Below are 17,322 nucleotides of genomic sequence, written 5' to 3'. Positions count from 1 at the left end.
TATAATTGGGTATTTCCAGGAAGCGGTTGTATGTCACTAGGACAGTTACTGCACAAGTCTGGTTTAGCAAATAATTGTGTCAAATGAATTTGAAACTGACGTGTGGTAAATGAGGATTGGTTGTGCATTCAGTGTTTACTTTTAGGAGAGAGTTGACTATTATGTGTATTGGAGTAAAACAATGAAAATGAAAACAATGAAAATGTGGGCACGGGGCTGTACAATGGAGCTTGGCTAGATCAAATTTAGAAGGGTGGTGTAAACAAGCAGTTAAATATGGGAATTTCTAATTGTAATTTTTTTTTCTTCTATTGGACATGTTGCAATTGTACCCTGGTCAAGACGGTGTGGAAAAAGAGGGACATTGGAGGAGGATGAGGACTTTCTGTCTGAGGACAAGTTGCTGCCATACCAACCTGGAGTCCTGAACACAACTGACCTGGCCTGATCCTAGAAGCTAAGCAGGATCAAAGCCTGAGGTCAACATCATCATGAAAGCGAGTGGCAGATGAAAGGACAATTGTGTTGTGGACTATGGACTAGATCAGTGCTTCTCAAACTTTTTCTGTCAGGCCCCCCTTTGGCGGACCAAAATATCTTGCCCCCACCCCCTCGCCCCAACAAAATAGTCATGAAATGTATTGAAATAACACCAATATCGTGACCTTTCAAATTGACAACACCTTCCCTCACAAGAGCCACCTTGCCTCGCTGTGAAACAGCACTGCAGAATGGTCAGCTCCCATCTCCTCACACAGCGCAGAGAACAGGCGCGCTTTCAGGGCTCGGGTTTTGATGAAATTTACCACGTTTATAACTTCTGTCAAAACCTCATTCAGCTCAGGGCTAAGCTGTCTTGACGCTGGCGCCTCTCTGTGAATGTACAGTGCGTCCATTGCGCGTTTGGCGAGACCCCCTTGATGAGCGCCTGTAGCCCCCTCCTTTTCCCTGCCATGGCCTGCGCACCGTCAGAGCAAAAGCCCACACAGTTCTCCCATTTCAATCCATGTTCTGTCAGGTAACTGTCAATAATTTTGAAGAGCTGTAAAACAGCAGATTTTCACTCAGTGACTGGGAATTTACAAAGCGAACATAGGAAATAAGCAAACAGTCTTTATTGCTGTCTACACGCATGTCATCCTCTAGGCTCAACTTGGCCCTATATTTTGTTTTCAGAGCTGTCATGGATGAAAAGCCAGCTTCACACAGATATGTGGTGCTGAATGGTATCAACACCTTAACTGCTGCATCATGAGATACTTGGTACTCAGCACCACACTCTGAAACTAGCTCTTCAGGTGGTATCAGATGAGATTTCAATGAGTTCTTCCAAGAGTTTGGATGGAGATGTGTCAGGAAGCTTTGTCTCAATGTTGTCTGTAAAGTTTTTTTTTTATCGAAAGTAACTTGGTGATCCTTTTCTGTGTTTTATTAAATAATGATTTTCAGATTTTGAGAAATGGTCAGACTTATCCAAATATGGTATTTTCATGGAGAACAGTGCAGCTGCAACAGATAGCACTTTAGTGATAATTTTCTGTAACACAATTTTTTATTTTTATTTTTTTTATAAATCTCAAGGCCCCCCGTCATGCCTCTGCGCCCCCCCTGGGGGGCGCGCCCCCCACTTTGAGAAACACTGGACTAGATGATGGACAAAATGTGGACAGTAAAGAGTGAACAATGATTAAAGTGTTATTAGATTTACATGACATGTTACATTACATGTTGGTTTTGTATTCAAGTGAAAATACGCATGAGAATATGATCTTTTATTTGATGAAGAACTAAAGATTGAAGTGGAGTGAATGTTTGAAGTGAATGTTGGAAAATGTAAGGTTACTGGCTGTAAGTCACAATAGGTCACGGTTTTACCTTTCTTACAAATCTTGACAACAGGGAGTTAATTTTTTCTCCTGTGAAAAATGGAGGTTTACTGAAATATTGTGGGCCTATTGGTGGAATGCCTCGAATGGACTTGCGGAATTAGTAGGTCTATGGATTAGATAAGCCTGAGCGGTGATTTTCACTGTTGGTCGATGTTTTCTGCTTCTAGGCACAGTAACTGGGGGAGTTGATATATGTATACACTAAACACTAGTGCAGAGTCACAGTATAGATACGGGTGTATCTAAAGGGAGGATATGTTGAGATAGGAAACAGGTTAAACACAAAATGTGGAACAGTATGATGGTTGAATAAAGATTTTAAGTGGGGAGATAAGGTGTAAAAAACACAGGAAAAAGGACGTACGAGGCACTGAACAAGCAAAGTTGTGTATCCTACTATTTAACATTATTATCAAAATGTTTTCAGCATATAAAAGAAAAGGCTGTTAGATGATAAGTTGGTTTTTGCAAATATAGAAGGGAAAACTTCATACAATAATCTGCAATTTACTTGGTGATGAATAAGTTACAAATAAGAAATGAATTTAATAGTAGTTTATGTTTTGAAAGTGTTCAACTTGTGCATGCTGATGGTTTACAAAGACCGACAATGAGACTCAGCATTTCAGGTGCCACTAAGGAACGACACTGGGATACAAGTTTTTTCTGTAAACAAATCTGTGGTATCAGGTTTTTTTCCCTCTTGTTAATTAAGTGTTTCATTTAATGAAAATGTATTATATAACCAAGGTATATCTGAGGTACATCTGGCATGTTAGTACTGAGTGTTGCATTTATACTCATTCATTCAGTCATGTGACGTATTAACAGTCATTATTACATATAAATCATTAGTACATATATGTGGTAGGTACATATAGGTAGTACATATCATGGCATTGCCATGAAAGGGAGGAATGTGGTGGCAGACTGCCATATAAGCACATCCTATATAAAATAGATTACACCTTTACGGTTACAAGGCCTTACAGAACACCTAGGCATTTGGAGAACGGGCCATTTTCAGGTTCCATTGCTGTTAATACGTAGAACCATACAGCTGGATAAATACCTGTGTATTAAAAGACAGTATATCAATAGACATATATTAAGGTGTAGACAATATGAGATGGAACCACCCTGTTCAGTTGAATAGAACGGTGGGACCATGAGGAGACCAAGGAAAATTCTTCCAGTCCTTCCCTGTTTGACTGAAGTAACCTTTCAGTAACCTCAGATGCACTCACTAGAATAAAGTAATCTCGAACTCCAGAATAAACTGGTTTGCTGAAAACAATGAAACCGGCCAAGAAAAGTTTAATAAGTGCGCAGTTTTGAATAGGAAATTGGCCATAATACAATTATTAGACACACCTACACACTCACCGAACTTGACCAATTAGGAAGTGACCTGCCTTTATTGAAACATGCCAGGACTGAAAGAGTATAAAAAGAAGGCCTTGATATTATGAAGTCAAGATTTTGGTTGTTGAACTCGTGTGAAATAAACTAGATCTCCTCCTATTCATCTGATCCGCCCTGCGTCTCTCTCTTCAGCCCTGATTAGTGTGTATTGTACCGGTCATAGAAATGAGCTACTAGTGTGAGAAATCAAAGTAATTGGCTACTACAGGGGTTCATAACTTACTGTGGGGTTCATAACTTACTGTGGGGTTCATAACTTACTGTGGGGTTCATAACCCTTACTGTGGGGTTCATAACCCTTACTGTGGTTCATAACTTACTGTGGGGTTCATAACCCTTACTGTGGTCCATAACTTACTGTGGTCCATAACCCTTACTGTGGTCCATAACCCTTACTGTGGTCCATAACCCTTACTGTGGTCCATAACCCTTACTGTGGTCCATAACTTACTGTGGGGTTCATAACTTACTGTGGTCCATAACTTACTGTGGTCCATAACTTACTGTGGTCCATAACTTACTGTGGTCCATAACCCTTACTGTGGGGTTCATAACTTACTGTGGTTCATAACCCTTACTGTGGGGTTCATAACTTACTGTGGTCCATAACTTACTGTGGTCCATAACTTACTGTGGTCCATAACTTACTGTGGTCCATAACTTACTGTGGTTCATAACTTACTGTGGGGTTCATAACCCTTACTGTGGTCCATAACTTACTGTGGTCCATAACCCTTACTGTGGGGTTCATAACTTACTGTGGTTCATAACTTACTGTGGTCCATAACTTACTGTGGTCCATAACCCTTACTGTGGTCCATAACTTACTGTGGGGTTCATAACCCTTACTGTGGTCCATAACCCTTACTGTGGTCCATAACTTACTGTGGTTCATAACCCTTACTGTGGTCCATAACCCTTACTGTGGTCCATAACCCTTACTGTGGTCCATAACTTACTGTGGTCCATAACCCTTACTGTGGTCCATAACCCTTACTGTGGTCCATAACTTACTGTGGTTCATAACTTACTGTGGTCCATAACCCTTACTGTGGTTCATAACTTACTGTGGTCCATAACTTACTGTGGTTCATAACTTACTGTGGTCCATAACTTACTGTGGTCCATAACTTACTGTGGTTCATAACTTACTGTGGTCCATAACTTACTGTGGTCCATAACCCTTACTGTGGTCCATAACTTACTGTGGTCCATAACCCTTACTGTGGTCCATAACTTACTGTGGTCCATAACCCTTACTGTGGTTCATAACCCTTACTGTGGTCCATAACTTACTGTGGTTCATAACTTACTGTGGTCCATAACCCTTACTGTGGTTCATAACTTACTGTGGTCCATAACTTACTGTGGTTCATAACCCTTACTGTGGTTCATAACTTACTGTGGTTCATAACCCTTACTGTGGTTCATAACCCTTACTGTGGTTCATAACCCTTACTGTGGTCCATAACCCTTACTGTGGTTCATAACCCTTACTGTGGTCCATAACCCTTACTGTGGTCCATAACTTACTGTGGTCCATAACCCTTACTGTGGTCCATAACCCTTACTGTGGTCCATAACCCTTACTGTGGTTCATAACCCTTACTGTGGTCCATAACTTACTGTGGTTCATAACCCTTACTGTGGTTCATAACCCTTACTGTGGTTCATAACCCTTACTGTGGTTCATAACCCTTACTGTGGTCCATAACTTACTGTGGTCCATAACCCTTACTGTGGTCCATAACCCTTACTGTGGTCCATAACTTACTGTGGTCCATAACTTACTGTGGTTCATAACCCTTACTGTGGTCCATAACCCTTACTGTGGTCCATAACTTACTGTGGTCCATAACCCTTACTGTGGTTCATAACCCTTACTGTGGTCCATAACCCTTACTGTGGTCCATAACTTACTGTGGTCCATAACCCTTACTGTGGTCCATAACCCTTACTGTGGTCCATAACCCTTACTGTGGTTCATAACCCTTACTGTGGTCCATAACTTACTGTGGTTCATAACCCTTACTGTGGTTCATAACCCTTACTGTGGTTCATAACCCTTACTGTGGTTCATAACCCTTACTGTGGTCCATAACTTACTGTGGTCCATAACCCTTACTGTGGTCCATAACCCTTACTGTGGTCCATAACTTACTGTGGTCCATAACTTACTGTGGTTCATAACCCTTACTGTGGTCCATAACCCTTACTGTGGTCCATAACTTACTGTGGTCCATAACCCTTACTGTGGTTCATAACCCTTACTGTGGTCCATAACCCTTACTGTGGTCCATAACTTACTGTGGTCCATAACCCTTACTGTGGTTCATAACTTACTGTGGTCCATAACCCTTACTGTGGTCCATAACTTACTGTGGTCCATAACCCTTACTGTGGTCCATAACCCTTACTGTGGTTCATAACCCTTACTGTGGTTCATAACTTACTGTGGTCCATAACCCTTACTGTGGTTCATAACCCTTACTGTGGTCCATAACCCTTACTGTGGCCCATAACTTACTGTGGTTCATAACCCTTACTGTGGTTCATAACCCTTACTGTGGTCCATAACCCTTACTGTGGTCCATAACCCTTACTGTGGTCCATAACCCTTACTGTGGTCCATAACTTACTGTGGTTCATAACCCTTACTGTGGTTCATAACCCTTACTGTGGTCCATAACCCTTACTGTGGTCCATAACCCTTACTGTGGTCCATAACTTACTGTGGTCCATAACTTACTGTGGTCCATAACCCTTACTGTGGGGTTCATAACCCTTACTGTGGTTCATAACTTACTGTGGTCCATAACCCTTACTGTGGTTCATAACCCTTACTGTGGTTCATAACCCTTACTGTGGTTCATAACTTACTGTGGTCCATAACCCTTACTGTGGTTCATAACCCTTACTGTGGTCCATAACCCTTACTGTGGTCCATAACCCTTACTGTGGTCCATAACCCTTACTGTGGTCCATAACCCTTACTGTGGTCCATAACCCTTACTGTGGTTCATAACCCTTACTGTGGTTCATAACTTACTGTGGTCCATAACCCTTACTGTGGTTCATAACCCTTACTGTGGTTCATAACTTACTGTGGTCCATAACCCTTACTGTGGTTCATAACCCTTACTGTGGTTCATAACTTACTGTGGTTCATAACTTACTGTGGTTCATAACCCTTACTGTGGTCCATAACCCTTACTGTGGTCCATAACCCTTAATGTGGTTCATAACTTACTGTGGTCCATAACCCTTACTGTGGTTCATAACTTACTGTGGTTCATAACTTACTGTGGTCCATAACCCTTACTGTGGTTCATAACTTACTGTGGTTCATAACCCTTACTGTGGTCCATAACTTACTGTGGTTCATAACTTACTGTGGTTCATAACCCTTACTGTGGTTCATAACCCTTACTGTGGTCCATAACCCTTACTGTGGTTCATAACCCTTACTGTGGTCCATAACCCTTACTGTGGTTCATAACTTACTGTGGTCCATAACCCTTACTGTGGTTCATAACTTACTGTGGTCCATAACCCTTACTGTGGTTCATAACCCTTACTGTGGTTCATAACCCTTACTGTGGTCCATAACTTACTGTGGTTCATAACTTACTGTGGTTCATAACCCTTACTGTGGTCCATAACTTACTGTGGTTCATAACTTACTGTGGTTCATAACCCTTACTGTGGTCCATAACCCTTACTGTGGTTCATAACTTACTGTGGTCCATAACCCTTACTGTGGTTCATAACCCTTACTGTGGTTCATAACCCTTACTGTGGTCCATAACCCTTACTGTGGTTCATAACCCTTACTGTGGTTCATAACCCTTACTGTGGGGTTCATAACCCTTACTGTGGTTCATAACTTACTGTGGTTCATAACCCTTACTGTGGTCCATAACTTACTGTGGGGTTCATAACTTACTGTGGTTCATAACCCTTACTGTGGTCCATAACTTACTGTGGGGTTCATAACTTACTGTGGTTCATAACCCTTACGGTGGTTCATAACTTACTGTGGTTCATAACCCTTACTGTGGTCCATAACTTACTGTGGGGTTCATAACTTACTGTGGTTCATAACCCTTACTGTGGTCCATAACCCTTACTGTGGTCCATAACCCTTACTGTGGTTCATAACCAGGGGAGGAAATTAGGCCACTTTACTCGCCAATTGCGAGTATTTTTTACGTTTGGCGAGTAATTCATGAAGAGCACTCGCCAGTCTGGCGAGTATTAGTAATTACAAAACAAAACAAAAAAATCATTCTGCAATCTGCTGATTCGCTCACTGGCACAAACCGAACTCTGACTCCCCCCTTGATTCCTCCCATTTGCGCCACATAATAATCAGACCATAACCAATGAACATCATCGTTGTACAGATGCGCTCTAAGCTCCTCCAATGAACACTCATTTTCTAGAAGATGCCGCCCATCTAGGGGAAGTGGACAGACCACTGCGCGCAGACCTACAAACTCCTGCCACCGGCAGCCGGCTTGACAACGTAGACAAACTTACAAAAACACATCAGTGGATGAAAATAATTGCATGTAGAGTCGTCGCTTTCGGATATCAGTGCGGTCTGACATGGGGGCGAACAACAGCACGCGACGCGTCTCCTTCGAGTCGGATGAGAATGACAAGTCAACCAGCATTAGCCGGCTAGCTACCTAGCATGTAACAAGCTACCATAACGCGCATTCAACATAGTGGACGACTATACTGAGCGGCTTTGCTTAAATGCAGCCGAGTGACATTTTATTATTACCGGGGTTCCCCCCATATCACCACTCGCCCATATGCCCTTCACAACGGTGATGTTGTCATACTTGGCATTCAGAATACACCTGCTGAACCCCTAGCGTTGTCGATTCGGTTCCAATGTATTGTCATCTTACAGCACAAGTACAGTACAACCAGAATACACTTGGCATACAACCAGAGTGCAAATGTAACAAGTCAAGTTCAAGTTGTTTTATTTAGCTATTACATTACAGTGAAATGCTTGGTTCCCAGTATTGATTGATTGATTGATTGAAAACTTTATTAACAGATTGCAGAATGGGTACAATACAGTACAGCTCAATACACACAATTGTTAAGGGGATGCAGACCAGAGAAGGACTTTCGTCTTGTTTACATCAGGGTCCCCCATTTCAGTCCTGTTTGCTTAATGCCTTGTCCACTTCCTCCACACTCCAATATGCCCTTCAACCCTGCTCCTGTCAAACCTGCTCTTTCCATTCCCTCCATCATGTCCCCCTTTCTGATGAATATTTCCTGCACTTAAGAGTCAGACACACATTCCTAGTAGTTGAGCTGTGATGAATGAATGAATGAAAACTTTATTTAACAGATTGCAGAATGGGTACAGTACAGTACGGCTCAATACATGCAATTGTTAAGGGGATGCAGACCAGAGAAAGACTTTCGTCTTGTTTACATCAGGGTCCCCCATTTTCAATTCATTTTCAATTCATCATTCAGTATAACCTAGACCAGCCCAACACAGCATCTTTCACTGCCCAGTTCAGCCCAACCCAGTCCAGAATAGTTCCCTCTTTCATGTTAATATGTGATTTAATGATGTAATATTTTGAAGAGTAGAGACAGTGTGATTAATTTACTATGATTGAAAATCAATTTAGACGAAGACGTACAAAGAAGTAATTATCACAATTAGCGATTTTTTTTGTCTGGTAAAAAATCTGTTTGGCTGGTAAAAAAAATCAGATACTCGCCAGTTGGCTGGTAAGCCAAAAAGTTAGTTTCCTCCCCTGTTCATAACCCTTACTGTGGGGTTCATAACCCTTACTGTGGGGTTCATAACCCTTACTGTGGGGTTCGTACAGTCTACCGTGGAGGCCGAGCGGCCGACTTAACCCTTTCACTACCACACTACAGAAGGTTAACCCTTTCACTACCACGCTACGGAAGGTTAACCCTTTCACTACCACACTACAGATGGTTAACCCTTTTACTACCAAACTACAGAAGGTTAACCTTTAGCTACCACACTACAGACGGTTAACCCTTTTACTCCCACACTACAGACGGTTAACCTAGGGCTGGGCGATATAACGATAAATATCGCGATATATTTTAATAATCGATATGAAAAAAATATATATATCGAAAAAATAAAATATCGATTTTGTTTTGTGTGACCTGCAACAGGACAGTTTTGAAACCAGAGACAGTGGACAGACTTGTCTTTCTTGCCTGCAACTTAAAGTAATGGCTTTGCTTGTCCAAATGACAATACTGACCAAATTGAGATTTCTTTTTCTCTTGTCCATTTATTTTGTTTGCTTTCTAATTTAAAATACAGTTTGAAACCGTCTGTAGGCTATGTGTGCTAGCAGAGCTAGACTCCAGTCACGAGTCACGGTGCACATGTGCGGTGGTTTGTCCACCAAAAAAGCACCAAAAGATAGAAAAGAAACTAGCAGAGCCAGAACTGTTCAACTCCACTGGAGCCACAGCCAGCAGAGAAGCCGGTTTACTTTAGCTTTTAAACCAGCTGCAGCCTGAGAACTGGAGTGTGAGGGGATGTAACACTAAAGATGGCGCCAACGACAAAGAATTGCTGCAAAATAAACATATGTTGTTTAAAAAATAAATAAAATATTTATTTTTTTACTTAACAATTTCGATAATTATCGATATCGAGTGATATGATAACATTATCATATCGTTATCGCAATATGATTTTTTGCCATATCGCCCAGCCCTAGGTTAACCCTTTCACTCCCACACTACAGAAGGTTAACCCTTCACTCCCACACTACAGAAGGTTAACCCTTCACTACCACCAGTGTTAATTTTGTTGACTAAATTGATGACGAAAGATGTTCGTCAACAAAGGTTTTTTTCATGACGACAACGAGACGTGACGTCACGTTATTGAATACCATGTGACGGTAACGAGACTAAATTGTTAATTAAATATCGTTGACCACAACTGAGGACACACAAATGTAATTTACAAAAACCAGGACGAAATTTCTCTTCATGTATGTTGATATTGTTGACTAAAACAAGACGAGACAAAATAATTATAACTTTTCTTAATGCCATCGTCCCGAGTAGAGCAGTGTGACGGGGAGCTCTGTTATTAGCATTAGCTGGAGCTATTTGAAAAGCTAGGTTTAGCTTAACCTTACCTTGGCTAAAGTTGGGACTATTCATAATCCAGCTGCAGACCTGCAAGCAAAGTACAGCAAGTTGGCAAAGGAGTATTCCAAGGTAAATAACTTTTTCACCAGTAACGTTACGTTACATTGTTTGTATTTCCATCTAGCCCGCATTAGCTAGTGGCTAAGCTAGCTCACGCTAATGTGGCTAACTGATAGACCTCTCCCACACAATTAATGACATGTTGCGGACAGCCATACCGGTGACAATGTTTAGCTTTTAGTGTCAAATGATAAGAGTCTGAGGCGGAGTCTCAAAAGAGAATGTTGAATATTTATTTTGCATTAAAAATCACAACAGAGAGCCTCTGCTAGGAGCTAACAAAAACGGAGCAGCCTGGATAGGAAGTGCGCAACAACGTATAATGTCCGTGTGGAACCAACGTGCCAACAACCTTTCCGTGGGTGAAGCATAGTTGAGCATAGAACTTTTAATGATACTAATACTAATCTATACAATCACTTTCTAGTTATTACTAAAACATTTTATATATAAAACAGTAGCTGTAAAAAAGAAAAGAAAAAAAGTTTTATAATTTATATAATATAATATTTTTTTTTATTTTTTTTATGTATGCACTGGTATTGGATCAGTATAACCAGACCTAGACCACCTCTAACTCTAACCCCTAACCAGACCTAGGCCACCTCTAACTTTAACCCCTAAGTTAGGGTTGTGACTTAGAGGTGGTCTAGGTCCGGATAGGGGTTAAGAGTTGGTCTAGCCCTTTACATCCATCCATCTATAATAATAATAAATTATAATGAATGCTTAACTACCCTTAAGTTACCCTAACCAGACCTAGACCACCTCTAACTCTAACCACTAACCAGACCTATTCCATGTGGCACTTTAACACTGACCTCAGAATGTGATTTTATATAATGTTTTTATGCAAGCAGATTGCAATCAGTGTGTACTACTACTAGTACTACTGTGTGTTCTGTTTACTTAGTTTACAGTATCCTGTTATAGAATAAACCGCTGCCAGACACAGCAGGGAGAGAGAGGACAGACATGACAGAGAGGACAGACACAGCAGAAAGAGAGAGGACAGACAGAGTTCAGCGTCGTCTCTCTGGTCAGAAACAATGTCACCACATCCATAATGCTCTCTTTGATGCATACATTGGACCATGTCTATACCAACATATACTGTAGGAGCAACAATACATTGGACCATGTCTATACCAACATATACTGTAGGAGCAACAATACATTGGACCATGTCTATACCAACATATACTGTAGGAGCAACAATACATTGGACCATGTCTACACCAACATATACTGTAGGAGCAACAATACATTGGACCATGTCTACACCAACATATACTGTAGGAGCAACAATACATTGGACCATGTCTACACCAACATATACTGTAGGAGCAACAATACATTGGACCATGTCTACACCAACATATACTGTAGGAGCAACAATACATTGGACCATGTCTACACCAACATATACTGTAGGAGCAACAATACATTGGACCATGTCTACACCAACATATACTGTAGGAGCAACAATACATTGGACCATGTCTACACCAACATATACTGTAGGAGCAACAATACATTGGACCATGTCTACACCAACATATATACTTCCTGTGTATCACTTGTGCCGCCGACTCAGATTCCCCTAGGTTAAAAAATAAATACGCAATTTAAATCAGAAAATGTTCCATGTTGACTATTTCTGACAAGTTTTTTTCCATTAACTAAAAATAGACAAAAATGTCATCCGTTTTCGTCGACTAAATCTAGACTAAAACAAAAAAGACAAAATTGAGACAAACTGACTAAGACTAAAATGCTCAGACATTTAGTTGACTAAAACTGACTAAACGAAAAATAAATGAAGATGACTAAATATGATGAAAACGAAAAAGGAGCACTTGACACATGACTAAGACTAAAACTAAAATGAAAATAGCTGCCAAAATTAACACTGACTACCACACTACAGAAGGTTAAGGCTCCCCCTCTCACCTCCTTCTCCAGGATGGCTTGGTGCTTCTTGCTCTGCTTGTCCGCCTCCGTGGAGAAGCTGTTCCTCTGGGTCTCCAGCTCCTTGTCCAGCCTCAGCTGGTGTTCGTCCATCTCCGCCTTCAGCTTGTTCTCCAGACCCATCAGCTGCTTCTGGTGCTGCCGGCGCATGCGCTTGTAGCCCGACATCTGCTCCCGCAGCGCCGAGCCCTGCTCATGCTCCTGGTTCTGACGGGCCACCTGGGGGGAGGAGGAGACAGATCAGAGCGCTGCATAAGCACAATATATATATTAGAATAGTCGACTAATCGATGGAAAGGAGCCGTAGCCTCCTGAAAGGCACTATATAAATCCAAGATATTATTAAGGTAGGGACAGACCGATCTAAAGGGGAACTCACCAAGGTAGGGACAGGCCGATCTAAAGGGGAACTCACCAATGTAGGGACAGACCGATCTAAAGGGGAACTCACCAAGGTAGGGACAGACCGATCTAAAGGGGAACTCACCAAGGTAGGGACAGACTGATCTAAAGGGGAACTCACCAAGGTAGGGACAGGCCGATCTAAAGGGGAACTCACCAAGGTAGGGACAGACTGATCTAAAGGGGAACTCACCAAGGTAGGGACAGGCCGATCTAAAGGGGAACTCACCAAGGTAGGGACTGACCGATCTAAAGGGGAACTCACCAAGGTAGGGACAGGCCGATCTAAAGGGGAACTCACCAAGGTAGGGACAGGCCGATCTAAAGGGGAACTCACCAAGGTAGGGACAGACTGATCTAAAGGGGAACTCACCAAGGTAGGGACAGACCGATCTAAAGGGGAACTCACCAAGGTAGGGACAGGCCGATCTAAAGGGGAACTCACCAAGGTAGGGACAGGCCGATCTAAAGGGGAACTCACCAAGGTAGGAACAGACCGATCTAAAGGGGAACTCACCAAGGTAGGGACAGGCCGATCTAAAGGGGAACTCACCAAGGTAGGGACAGACCGATCTAAAGGGGAACTCACCAAGGTAGGGACAGACCGATCTAAAGGGGAACTCACCAAGGTAGGGACAGACCGATCTAAAGGGGAACTCACCAAGGTAGGGACAGACTGATCTAAAGGGGAACTCACCAAAGTAGGGACAGACTGATCTAAAGGGGAACTCACCAAGGTAGGGACAGACCGATCTAAAGGGGAACTCACCAAGGTAGGGACAGGCCGATCTAAAGGGGAACTCACCAAGGTAGGGACAGACCGATCTAAAGGGGAACTCACCAAGGTAGGGACAGGCCGATCTAAAGGGGAACTCACCAAGGTAGGGACAGACCGATCTAAAGGGGAACTCACCAAGGTAGGGACAGACCGATCTAAAGGGGAACTCACCAAGGTAGGGACAGGCCGATCTACAGGGGAACTCACCAAGGTAGGGACAGACCGATCTAAAGGGGAACTCACCAAGGTAGGGACAGACCGATCTAAAGGGGAACTCACCAAGGTAGGGACAGACCGATCTAAAGGGGAACTCACCAAGGTAGGGACAGGCCGATCTAAAGGGGAACTCACCAAGGTAGGGACAGACCGATCTAAAGGGGAACTCACCAAGGTAGGGACTGACCGATCTAAAGGGGAGCTCACCAAGGTAAGGACAGACCGATCTAAAGGGGAACTCACCAAGGTAGGGACAGGCCGATCTAAAGGGGAACTCACCAAGGTAGGGACAGACCGATCTAAAGGGGAACTCACCAAGGTAGGAACAGACCGATCTAAAGGGGAACTCACCAAGGTAGGGACAGACCGATCTAAAGGGGAACTCACCAAGGTAGGGACAGACCGATCTAAAGGGGAACTCACCAAGGTAGGGACAGACCGATCTAAAGGGGAACTCACCAAGGTAGGGACAGACCGATCTAAAGGGGAGCTCACCAAGGTAGGGACAGACCGATCTAAAGGGGAACTCACCAAGGTAGGGACAGACCGATCTAAAGGGGAGCTCACCAAGGCAGGGACAGACCGATCTAAAGGGGAACTCACCAAGGTAGGGACAGACCGATCTAAAGGGGAACTCACCAAGGTAGGGACAGACCGATCTAAAGGGGAACTCACCAAGGTAGGGACAGGCCGATCTAACCCTTTCAGTGCCAATCACGTGTTCTGGGTAGTTTTTCCTTTTTTCCCGATTTTAATACCCTATTCAATGTCAGGGAGCTGTATGTTGCCTGTAAAATGCATACTGGGACTCCGAAGGTGCAGTACCGGCCGCATCCTACCCGGCGGCGGTATCGAGCACCCTTTGAAACATTGTGTCTTGGGCTGTGCGTCGATCTAAAGTCTCCGGTCTGATTTTTCCATGTCGGGCAAGGGGAGCGGTTGTCCCAATCGGCGTGAGGAGCGTCAAATGCTCCAGATGGATGATGTATGGCGGATTATGTTGGCGACACGATCGACACCAATACTGGGACTCGCGATCAGATAATTGGAATATTCTTTTTAGAGTACATCCTAGTCAAGGTAAGGGCTATATGATATCAATCCTGCGTTGATCAAAGCATGCCTTCATTGTGATCCGAGCATATGTGTGTAACGCTAGTCCATAACGTATTCCGTTGGTGACGATCTAAGCATCAAAAAAAGACCCCCCCCCCCCTTTCATGTAGGGATGCCCCGATCACGTTTTTTGCCACCGATACCGATCACCTATGAGCCATATCGGCCGATACCGATCATTTTTAATTATCATTATAATTTTTTATAAAATTTTTTACAACAACCAACAACACAATATCAACATCAACAGTAACAACTAGGGATGCACCGATATGAAAATTGGCCGCCGATACCGATACCGATTGTTCAACTAACACTATCGGCCGATACCGATATTTGTATATAAGTATTTGTAAAAATTTTTTTTTTTTTTTTAATGAAACTACTGTATATTTGTATGTGTATGTTTGTATTTGTAGGCCTCTTTACTTACTTAAAAAAAGGAAACGTCAAGAAATATGTTTATGGTATCACTATCTCTCTCCCAGTATCGTCTTGCGGCCTGCAGAGGGATACTATTTTCTCAACCAGAGCTTTCAACCAATGCAATGGAACCATTCTTGCGGCCTGCAGCGGGATACTATTCTCTCAACCAGAGCTTTCAACCAATGCAATGGAACCATTTTGATTGACAGTCGATTCGGCCAATTACGCCACACCGCTAGCACCCACCTCCTGCTGTCCACCAATCGGCAAGCGTTTATAAATTTTTCTACTTCCGGGCATGCCGCCATTGTTCTGTTTGCGAATGCGAGAGCACTGCAGAACACACTTAACGTAGCTCCCGGCCCGCCGACCGGCGCTCCACGCATGACCAAATGAGACATAATGATTTTACTGCAACAAATGTTATAATAAAACAAAGCCTTTCTATACATTTGTCTGGTTGAAAACTTTATTAACAGATTGCAGAATGTGTAGTTGGGTACGGAATGAGCAACGGAATGGAACCGAGCTATGAACGGGCTAACGGAGTAATGCCTTGTTTACTGCTATCTTCGGGTAAATAATATGCTTGTTATTGAACGTGTAACACTTCATTTTAACAGCAGATACTTTCTTAAATGCCATCTTCCCGAGAGAGGGTGTTGACGGGGAGTTGTGTTATTAATAGCATTGAACAGCTAACCGAAAGCTAGCGTTAACTATTGTTAAAGGTTTAGCCATAACGTTACCTTGGCTAAAGTTGGGGCTATTCTTAATGCAGCAATAATGACTGCAGACATGCAAGCAAAGTACAGCAAGTTGACAAAGGAGTATTCCAACGCAAATCACATTTTCACCAGTAACGTTAGTCTTGCATCTAATAGCTAATAACGTAGCTACGTTAGCTGCCCGGCCCGCCGACCGGCGCTCCACGCATGACCAAATGAGACATAATGATTTTACTGCAACAAATGTTATAATAAAACAAAGCCTTTCTATACATTTGTCTGGTTGAAAACTTTATTAACAGATTGCAGAATGTGTAGTTGGGTACGGAATGAGCAACGGAATGGAACCGAGCTAATGAACGGACTCGGAGTAATGCCTTGCTGCTATGGGTAATAATAATATGCTGATGTTATTGTCCGTGTAACACTAACTATATAACGCTAATGCCACAAAACGAATGCCTTGTTAATCATAAGTAGTTACTTTGATGCAGTAGCTTGTGTGTGTGTGTGGGGGACGGCGGGCGTTGTGCAGGTAGGTCGGTCGCGAGTGAATTTTTTTTTTTGCCTTTTGACGCTACACAAATTGATGGGTATTTATCGGCGACTGCTATCGGCACATTTGAGCTTATCGGCCGATAGGCCGATAGCAGTCAACAAGGCACTTATCGGCCGATACCGATACCCGACCGATATATCGGTGCACCCCTAGTAACAACAATACTAATAATAATGACAAAACAATAATAAATACAGATCTAAACTTAACTAACAAATTCAAAACGTTTTTGGTTTTGTTATAGCAGCTGGCGCCTGGCAGTATTATACTGTAGTAGGTCTAACACAGGCATTCTCAAGTCCGGACTCTGGTCCAGATCAGGACCGAACCACAACCGTCTCTGGACTCTGAGCAAATTATACTTTTCACATGTATTATTATCTGTATTATCTGCGAGACATCGCCACAAATGCAACGAGTGAAAATTCTCCGCTCTCTCTCTCTCTCTCTACTGCAAGCAGCGTCTCTGCATGTGACTGCACTGTTTGTTTGTGTGTGTGTGTGTCAACTCTGCATTGGTCCAATCACATTCCCCCACCCACAGTCTGC

At 42.8% G+C, this 17,322-nt stretch overlaps 1 protein-coding gene across 4 annotated transcripts in view; it reads right to left on the bottom strand.

Annotated features, from left to right (window-relative positions):
- Positions 1-17,322, bottom strand: part of taok2a (TAO kinase 2a) — a gene marked incomplete at its 3' end in the record, with an annotated part of 116,647 nt that overhangs the window by 26,101 nt on the left and 73,224 nt on the right. For all 4 annotated transcript variants that reach the window (XM_084326130.1, XM_084326131.1, XM_084326132.1 and 1 more), the window contains one exon: positions 12,531-12,767. In XM_084326130.1, the coding sequence (XP_084182256.1) occupies positions 12,531-12,767 (237 nt within the window). The remainder of the gene's footprint in view (positions 1-12,530; positions 12,768-17,322) is intronic.

This window comes from Notolepis coatsorum (genome assembly GCF_963971535.1).
Source record: "Notolepis coatsorum genome assembly, chromosome: 12".
Lineage (NCBI taxonomy): Eukaryota > Metazoa > Chordata > Actinopteri > Aulopiformes > Paralepididae > Notolepis > Notolepis coatsorum.
The sequence above is the reverse complement of the archived record's forward strand: the minus strand, read 5'-3'. Positions and strand labels throughout refer to the sequence as shown.